We start from the raw sequence: 10,170 nt of genomic DNA on the forward strand, positions 1-10,170 counted from the left end.
TGCTGGTCGCCATAGAGGCAGGTAGCTGTATGTAGGTTCTAGGGAAGGTGACGTGCCTTAAGATATCATTTGCATTTCGAGCAATTAGGTAAGAACAAAGAAAGCAGTTAAGTGTCTGAACTTACTTCTGTGATGTACTTGCTCTGACTTTATGCACTGCAAAAATTATTCAAGAGCAAATCATTCAGTGCCCTTAACTTTCTTAAGATGCTGGTCTGTGTTTCAACATTCTTTTATCAACTTACAATCTGGGACAGTTCTCCTCATTAAATGAACTTTTCAGTTGGAGCTAAAGGTGTGGGTTGCAGGAAACTACAAAAAAAGGGGATTCTTTTATTCATTAAGTTGGCATGAAAACAATAACTGATTACAAAACAAGCATTTGCAAAGTCATACTGGATGGATATCCAGACTAGAAATTTACAGAAGGAACTTCCTAGAGAAATTCTGGAGAGAGACACATTAAGCAATCTGTTTTTCCCTAGCAACTCCTAAGTACCCCATTAGCATAAGAAAAATGTGGCAAAAAAAAAAAAAAAATACCCCAACAACTGGGAAGAAACATGCATACATACAGATGTGTAGCTCCAACTTGGAATAAAAAGTACATAATCTGTTCAAGGTCAGTTCCTGAAGTAAAGGAGGTTTTGTCCTGGATGGCATTTCACACTGCATATAACATCTTAAAACATAAGGAACAACGTAAGCCCCTTTCCAATGTTTAAAAAGAAGATTCTGCTGAGGACTAAAACTTTCAATACATCTCATAAGCAACAAGAACTACTATAGTGAGTTCTAACCTCCATACAAACCAATTAAGGGGCTAGTAACACAGTAAGTAGAACATTTTTTTTTCTGGCCGGGGGATAAACAGGAAGTATAAGCTTCAATCTTAACAGCAGGTTATCCAAAAAAACAACAAACAAATAAACCAACTGTATTCAGACTAACACAGTTTACATGCACAAGTCACTTAGAAACAGATACTGTTCATTTTCTTCATTTGTGCCTAGCCCCCAACAGTGCCCTCCTCACCTGCTGCACTAACTACCCCCCTGTTAAAATCCAAAAATGTTTTGAAAACTATTAAAAATGTCCACATCTCAGGGCACTGCTTACTTACCAACCAGGGTGCAAGCAACCGTCTCATTTTTCCAGTTAAGAAGATAGAACCAGGCTGGCAGATTTGGGAATTGATCAAAAAGGAAATTTTTACAAGAGTTACGTAGTATTAAAAACACACAGACACACACACATACATACATATTCAACAACATGTAATGCTGTCTGTCATGAGCCACATATGATTTTCTTCCTCTGCCCTACACAGCAGAGGACTGAGGAGGATACAGTGTAAAGGGAGGGGGGGGGGGGGGAAGAGAAGAGAAGCAAAGATAAAAAGATACATTATTCTACTTAATCATGCAAGAGAAGAAAGCTAAGGATTTTTAAAATATAAGTCATACCTTCAGATTTATTACTTTATTACTGCATGCTGTTGTTATCTATTTCCACCCCCTATCCCTAGTCCCTTAGAAAACTCTCCAAAGATAAGAAGGAAGACTTTTTAGAAACATTTTGTCTCCAGGCTGCTCTTCAGAAGGAGCACACACTGTTGGACTGTTAAGGAAGGAAAATTTGATAACCCATTTCAAGTTAAGATGCACTGTAATACACAGAAAGGATGAAGTACACCAAACACCTAGGCCCAATTGTTAAAATCTGTCATTAGCCCTTTCTGCTGATGGCAAGGTTTCTCCCCAAGCCCAGATTCTGATAGACAGAAGTGAGTTTAGCTGTTCCTTACCCAGTTTGGAAAGGTAAACTTGCCTGGTCTGCTGTCTGCCTTCCTAGGCTCCCTGAAGGGTAGTTAAATGCATCTGCTCCCTTACCTTCCATTTTCTCCCCTAGCAGGCATGTGAGCCAGAGACAATAGTACAGCCACACTGCTCAGAGAGAGAAAGCTTCTTTGGAATACCAGGACCTGGAGCCACTGGGAAGAAGCCCCATCCCCTGGTGAAAGAGTAGGTATGCTAAGGTTTGGCCAGCTTGAAAAATAAAGATATGGCTAATGGCTACTGACCATGTGACCCAAGAAAGCACATTTAAACAGTTGCAACTTAATAAAGTGCTGTGGGGTGAGTTTTGCTCGACAAATCCCAGAGAATCAAACTGTTAACCCACAATTCATATGTCTCAGAGAAAAAAAAATGGTAAAAAGTAAGGCTTACCTCTGTGGATGCATTGTTAACACAGTGTTATGTCAATACTTATAAAACATGGAGGACAGGCACTAGAACTCACACAGAAAGGGTTTGGCACTTCAGCTTGATGATCTGTCTTCCTAATAAAAGCTAATCCTGGATTGGCTCCTGCGGTAAATCTGAATGTAAAGCTTCAGGGGATTGGCTGAAACACTTCCTGAGCGATTATCTTTGTGCAGCCCTGGTGAGCAGGAGCCATCCTGTGCATAGAAAAAGACAGGCTAAGCTAGGCCTTTTTCAGCAAGAGAAACTTGGGAAAGCAGCCCCCGAATGAACTTCCTCCACACCCTGACTAGATTTCTGAGCAGAGGAAGGCGCCCTCCGACAGCCAGCCCAGATCCCGAGGTCGGGGAGCTGGGATTAGCCCTGCTTCTGAGGGCTGTGCTGAGAGCCTTGAAGCCTTCCCAGCTCCCAGACAGACACAAGCAGCTCTTCTTTCAGGGAGGAAAACTCCCAGCCGCTTCTGCAGCTAACAGCCTTGCTGAAGTCGGCCCTCTGAGGCAGGGGAGACTGTGGGGAATGGGGGAGAAAGGGGAGAAATCCCAGGAGGCTGGCTCCAGAAGAGCTCCAGAGGAGACAGACCTGGCTGGCACCACACAAAAGGGGCACCTTCCTCGTCAGTAAGAGAAGTACCCTGTATTTGTATTAAGACACCCCTCCCTCAGCCTGATCCTGGGGAGCCTCCAGAAGGACCCCCAGCTAAGGGGCAGAGCTGGCCCACAGCGCCAACTGGTTAAAATGGTCATGTGGTAAGGGATTTACAAGCCATCTCAACAACGAGGGGGGAAAGAACACATTTCAGATAGCAAGGAGGGGCAGTTTGCTGGGCCAGAGTGCCCTGGGCTCTACCCCCTCTTTGTTAATGCAGTGAGGAATAACCAGGTCTGTGGCTCACACCAGATGCCTGAATTCACCAACTTCTCCCCTCCCCCCACCCCTGAGGCCTGCTAAACCTGTCAGTTAAACAAAAATCCTGACTTCCGTCTCAGCCTGCTCTGGCTACAGCTTCCTGCCTATTAACCCCCTCACATTCAATCCCATTGGAAAAAAAAAAAAAGTAGGCCCAGAAGAGGACAACTGGGAGGATTTCAGGACCTGTGGAAAAATACTCGCTGCTGAGCTGCAGCATTTCACAGGGAGCTAGCCGGGAACCCCCTGCCGCCGGGGCACCCCAGCCAGGAGCCTGGGAAGCCATCTGAATGAGAATAGAGGAAGATGTAAAAAATTAGCGAGGGGAAAAAGCAAGCGGCTAGAACAAATTATGGACTTTCCTTATGCTGGTGAGGGACTTGTCTGGTTCTTTAAACTGAACTCGGAGAATCCAATCCACTGTCTAAGCCATTCTGGGATAGAACAAAGAGCTTAAAAAAAAAAAAAGTGTATGGTGGGTTTTTGTTTTTTTTTTTAAACAGAATCATCCATACAACCGTCTTTTTCTCCCCTGAGGCAAGTGGGGCAGTTATTTAAATGCACTGCCCAACCTGGACAGCCCATAGGGGAAAGAGCATTTCCTGAACTGGAAACTGAAAGACCCCCACCCTCACCCCCCCCCACCCTCACCCCCCCCCACTCTCCCCCACCCCACCCCCCGCTTGAACCCCATCTTTGCTGCTCTGGACCTATGCAAGTTTGATCAAGTCAATTCTCTTCTCTTTTAGGGGTCCTCCTCTGTAAAATAACCTCTTAGTTCCTTACAATTCTCTTTCTTAAAATCTTATTCTCCCCTCATCTTTGGGGGCTTACTCGCTTGGAACATAGTAAGGGCTTTCCCAAAGGCATCCCATAATCCCCGTGATTCCGAAAGCATTACAAAATCGTTCCCTTTAGTTTTCTCCCAAAACCTCCTTTGTGATTTCCTAGGATCCTATTCTCCTCCCAACTTTGGAAGCTTACTCCCAGGAAGATATTAACCATTTTCCCAAAGGTATCCCATAATCCCAGCGATTCCAAAAGCTTTATAAAATCTTTCCCTATGTTTTCTCCCCAAACCTCCTTTGCGATTTCCTAGCGTGTGGCCTCTCCGAGAAGGAAGTGTCAGGTTCCAGGAGGAGGATCTTAAAACAGTCCAGAAAGGTTTTTGTTGTTGTTGCTGCTGTTGTTAAGTCAAGAAACTACTTAAATAAGATTTAAGTGGCAACCTGAAATGAGAGAAGCTAAACAAACATGATTCTTCTGAGGCTAAACCAGAGCTCTGGAGGCAGTTCTACCATATGCCAGGAGGCTGAAATCATGGGGTAATAAAAGTCTCTTTTCAGCTTCTGAGATGTGGGTTTTCTCGTTCCTGGTTCTTCCACAAAGAAAATGGAGAGATGATAGCTCTAGTTTTCTGCCTGCTACATGGGCAACTGATGCCCTTCCATTTCAATCATGTACCTACAATGTATAAATTCATGTCCATGGACTTGAAGGGACAGATTTAGTAACACAGGCAAAATTAAAACACAGACTACATTATCCGAATTGAGCATGCACTCTGCAACAAAGAGATGGCCTTGTCTTTTTCAGAATACAAAGACCAATGCCAGTAGGGGCACAGCATTGCCCTCCACCCCCATGTTACAAGTTTATAAATGGATAGGCTGGGAGGGATTGGATTCCTCAGCCCCACTACTCAATATAGCACTGAAATACCAAGGGAACTGAGAGGGGGAGGGGAAGGAGGAGGACTAATAGAATTTGGTGGGGAGCTAAGCAAAGTCAACAAGGCAAATATTATTACTATTCTAAAGGTATGGAACCAGGAGAAGTGAAATTACTGGCCTAAAGTCAGTCAGAGCCAAATCTAAAAACCTAATTTTAACTACACAGATGAAGAATGGGTTAAATTTTCCAGGGCTGGCCTGGAAATTCACACTGTACCATGTATGTAACTCTGTTACCATGGGGAGAGGCATTCTGAATTAAAAACTACTGGCTCACAAAGGAATTTTGGAGACTTGAGAGTTTGTAAATTGGAAGAATGCTTGCTATACTATGGAAAGAGAGAGCATTTTGATATCTAAGCAGGAAATTAAAATGTTCCAATTATGCCAGTGGATTTTAACCCGAGGGTTGTTCCTTGCATAAGCAGTACTCTCCTCCTCTGCCTATTGCAAATGTTCTCTGGGGCAAAGAACATGACCAGGCTGGAGGTTCTGTTGTGTTTCAGAAGTGCTATTAATATTGAGGGAGCTATTAGGTTATCTAGAAAACAGCTCAAACTGGCTTTAAAAAAAAAAAAAAAAAAAAGGAAGCACAGAGGCAAGTACAGTAGAAATGATATCAAAAAATGCAAAAAAAAATTAACTGGGCACTTAAAGCTATTGGTGGGAGTGTGAGGAGGAGCTCTTGCCCTTCAAGAATCATAGAAAGTCAGAATTGGAAGTGACCTTGGAACAAAGAAAACAGAATTCAAGATTAGGATAGGACTTTTAAAAATGGAAGTCCAGAGCTGGAAGAAACCTTAAAACAGAGAATGTCAGAACAGGAAGAGATCTTCAAACAAATAAAACCTGAGGTGGAAGAGATCTTCAAATATGGAATATCAGAGTTTGGCAACACTTTTAAAACATTAGAAAATGGAATGTTGGGGAAGGAAGAGGCCTTAGAACATAGAACACAGAACATAGAGCAGGAAGGAACTTTCTAAAGTCAGAGCTTGAAGGAATCTTAAAACACAAAATATGTACAGATTAGAGTTTGAAGGAATTTTAGAGATCTAATCTAAGATTTTATTTTACAGAACGGGATAGGGCTTCTCATTCTCCTTGCAAGGGTAACAGGAAAAACTTGAAGACAAAGAACACCCTTTTCTTTAGCCCTCCAATCTGGATTCCAGTTTCTCTGTAACTTAAAAAGAAATTTGTCCAATTTCAGTATCCCTGTTAAGAAACTGATACAAGTTCAAACAAGCACAGAGCAAGGGGATATTTAGAAGCAGTGTACTAAATGAAATTGAATATATAATATTTCTTTTACATTTCCAGGATAGAAATCTGAATTTGGGAAGGAAATATGGCTACCAAATATTGGCAGAGGGCCCCCTCTAGGGAGCTCCAGGGAAAGGATGGGTTCACAAAGAATCTTATTTTCCAAATCTCTCTTCAGCAGCTGAGGTCTCAAGGAAACAGTGGCTGGCTAAAAAGAATTCTAAGACCTCTGGCCGCTAGCCAGCCATATGACATCAACAACATAAGGCCCATCAAACCTGCTCTCAGAGATAGTTCCTTATTCCACAAATGAAAATAAACACATTTTTGGTTATCTGTCCCAGTTTAACAACATGAGATTGTTATTTGAAGGAGACTTCGAAGTATTTTGTTCTGTAAAATTTCACTTAAGTTAAACTGGAATTTAAAAGCAACCAGTTACATAAATGCTAGAGTCTGTCCTTTGCAAAGGTATAATTCTGTCAAGCTATAAATAAGGAAACTAGAACATCTCACCACTGTGAAGGAAGTTAATCACCTACATTTTTTCCCAGGGGACAGAGACAGCATGATGCAGTCTTTCCCAAATGCAATGGAGTACATAAGTAGAAACTAAGAGACCCAAGTTTGGCTTTTAACTCTTCCATTAACTATCTGGGTAACTTTTTGGGCAAGGCATGTTCCGGAGGGGGGGGAGGGGGGCATGGAAAGAAAAGGAGCAGTATTCTCTGCAAAATGAGTGGGAAAAACAAAATCGTTGCATAAAGCCCTTCTAATACTAAGGTTGAATGACTGAACTTGATAGAAACTGGTTGAAAGGAGAGGATTTGACAAAATGTGAAGAGAAAAAAAGAATTTGGAAACTTGAAAGCATGTGAATGGATGAGAGGTCAGGCAGACTCAAGAGCTCAAAAAACCAAGATAGTTCAGACAGTATTCAGAGGAAGGCCTTTATAACTGACGAAGAAATCAGGAGTGAGAGGAAAGGTAACTGGCCTAAAGCTATTTAATGGTAATAATTCCATTTACAATACTGTTTTAATATTTGCAAAGATCTCATGTGATTTCACATACACCCCCCAATAACTTGTAAATGAGATTATTATCCTCATTTTATTGGACAGAGAAACTGAGGTCCAAAAGAGTTCTTAAATAATTTATGCTACGTCACCCAGATAATGACACAGGTAGAACTCAAATCCAGATCGTCCAGTTCCAAAGCCAACTCTCAATCAACTGCTCCAAACATAGAAAAGAATATTCCTATGATAATCAGTAACAGGTTGAATTAATATAGTACTTTAAGATTTCCACAACACTTGACATAAGTATCCTCTTTGATCCTCACAAGCACATCTAGAAAGTAAGAGGGTTGATTAAGTGACCTCTAAGGTCCCTTCAGCTATAAATCTACAATTCTATAAACAATCCTGGGAAGGAAGAGCTATTATTATAATCACACAGAATAAGGAAAATGAAACAGAATGACTTGACTAGGGTCACTGAACTACTGTTGTCGGCAGTGACCCCTGAGCCCAAAGTCTTCTGGACTCTATTCCCTGCATAAATAATAGAGGAATTCAATCTGTGCTCCTTTATCTCTGTTAAGAAATATCAACTCATGAAGGAAACCCATGATTCTAGGCCTGTTAAGATTACAAAGATGGAACAGGTCCTGTCTTCGTTTTGTACAAAATGTTAAATGCATCAAAAGGTTTACCCAAATAAGAGCATCCTGGGATCCTGGAGGAAAAGCCATTACCCACTTACTAAGTCAGGGAAGGATTCCTGGACTAGGTGGCACTTGAGGGTCATTTCAGGATGGACAGGAATTCAGCAGGTAAAAGAAAGGAAGGATTGACAAGAATGACCTTCCTTCCCTAAAAAGCAAAGACAGGAAAACAGAGGGCTTTTCCAAGGTGACAGAATAGGTCACCATATCTAGAGTGAAGATGAATGGAGGGGGAATAATACAAAGTAGGGCTTCTTAAACTTTTTCCATTTAGGATTCCTTTTCACCCGAGAAATTTTTATGCTACCCTGAGTATATAGGAATATAAAATAGGTATACAAATTAAACATTTACTGGTAATAAATCATAATTTCTAAACCTTTACATTAAGTATGTGGTAAAGTCACATAGATTAAGAAGCTTTGGTATAAATACCTTTGAATTCCTGACAAAAAGGTTTGGTCCCAACTTAGGGAGTTTTCTATAGATGCACTGAAGAGTTTTAAAAAGAAATGGTGACATGATAATAGGTCATACTTCCATAACACTCAGATAGGCAAAGTGTTTTTTCCCCTTCTTACAACTACTCTGTGTTATATGCAAAGTATTATTATACCCACTTTACAGATAAGGCAAAGGAGGCTCTTAGAGATTGTCCAGAACACACTGGTAGCAAAATGTCAGAGCAAAGATTAGAATCCAGGTCTTTACTTGCCTCTTACCTATATAACACATAAAGAAAATTAAGTTGGAAGAATGATTAGAAGCAGCTTCTTTGGAGGCTTTTACAATTGAAAGATCTTGATTAGTTTCATGGAAGTAGCAATAGAGAGAAGTTTGGGAAACAGAATTGACAAGATTTGGGACATGAAAAGCATTGAGGGAGAAAGAATCAAATATTTAACTCAATGAAATTCAACAAGCTTTTATTAAGCAATTATTGTGTGCCAGCCACACAATGGGTAATAGAAATACACATACAAAAATGAAACATGCCCTCTCCGGGAACTGATTTGAGAAAAACAATATGTACATTTAGAAGTAAATAAGAAATGATGGGGGACCAGACCTGTGATTTCACTGATTTAGAGAACTCCCAAGTGAAGAAATCCTGGCTGTCCCTCAAAACTCCCTCTTCACCCTTTCACCTCCTTCCAGCTTCGTTGCCTTCCTCTTAGGGCCATCTCCAGCTGTCCTGACCTATGTCTGGTCACTGGACCCAGATAGTTCCAGAGGAGAAAGTAAGAGTACTCACTATACAGCCTTCCCTCACTTAAATCCAACTCAATTGCATGTTTAAGGCATCACTCACCACCCAAATGTCATGGTCCTCTTCCAGAACTAAAGACAAACACATTAACAACAATATAGTCTCAACTAAAATCCCACCTTTTACAAAAAACTAATCCCAATCCACCTGAATCTTGGCGCCTCCCCTGAGACTACCACCCCAAATTATCCTGTATTTATCATTTGAACATAGTTTTTTTGCATGCAGTCTTCCCTATTAGATTATGAGTTCCTTGAGGTCAGGTATTGTGGGTCGAGGCTAGCTCTTGTACACCCACAAATGTCAAATACTGGCTACATAGCAGCCAACAATACTATGGAGCTGACAAAACCAGATTCAAATGTAATTGGGAAATATTTAACAAAATGGATAAAAAATAAAACAGAACATATGTCAATTAGTTGCATGAACCTATTTGGGGTTTTCTCAGCAGATATTAGAGTGATTCACCATTTTCTTCAGATCATTTTACATAGGAGGAAACTGAGGTAATTAGGGTTAAGTCACACAGGTAGTAAATGTCTGGGCTAGAAATTTGAACTCAGATCCTTTTGATTCTAAGGCTGTCCATAAAATAGACCAAAGAAAATGTCAATGTGTAGTTTTCTCTTTTTTTTTTTTTTTAAATAACTTTTTTATTGATAGAACCCATGCCAGGATAATTTTTTACAGCATTATCCCTTGCGTTCACTTCTGTTCTGATTTTTCCCCTCCCTCCCTCCACCCTCTCCCCCAGATGGTAAGCAGTCCTTTACATGTTAAATAGGTTACAGTATATTCTAGATACAATATATGTGTGCAGAACTGAACAGTTTTCTTGTTGCACAGGGAGAATTGAATTCAGAAGGTATCAATAATCCAGGAAGAAAAACAAACATGCAAGCAGTTTATATTCATTTCCCAGTGTTCTTTCTTTGGGTGTAGCTACTTCTGTCCATCCTTGATCAATTGAAACTGAATTAACTCTCTTTATTG

At 40.8% G+C, this 10,170-nt stretch overlaps 1 protein-coding gene across 3 annotated transcripts in view; it reads right to left on the minus strand.

Moving 5' to 3' along the window:
• The window catches only part of ZMYND8 (zinc finger MYND-type containing 8), a 116,242-nt gene extending 113,942 nt beyond the window's left edge, over window positions 1-2,300 (minus strand). For 2 of the 3 annotated variants that reach the window (XM_051976525.1, XM_051976522.1), the window contains exon 1: window positions 2,232-2,300. In XM_051976525.1, the coding sequence (XP_051832485.1) occupies window positions 2,232-2,245 (14 nt within the window). In that variant the 5' untranslated portion in view covers window positions 2,246-2,300. Of the gene's footprint in view, window positions 1-1,123; window positions 1,277-2,231 lie in introns of those variants that run through there. The other variant, XM_051976523.1, reaches the window with a different exon arrangement.
• Window positions 2,301-10,170: the final 7,870 nt, after the last annotated feature.

This window comes from Antechinus flavipes, chromosome 2, assembly GCF_016432865.1.
Source record: "Antechinus flavipes isolate AdamAnt ecotype Samford, QLD, Australia chromosome 2, AdamAnt_v2, whole genome shotgun sequence".
Classification (NCBI taxonomy): Eukaryota; Metazoa; Chordata; class Mammalia; order Dasyuromorphia; family Dasyuridae; genus Antechinus; species Antechinus flavipes.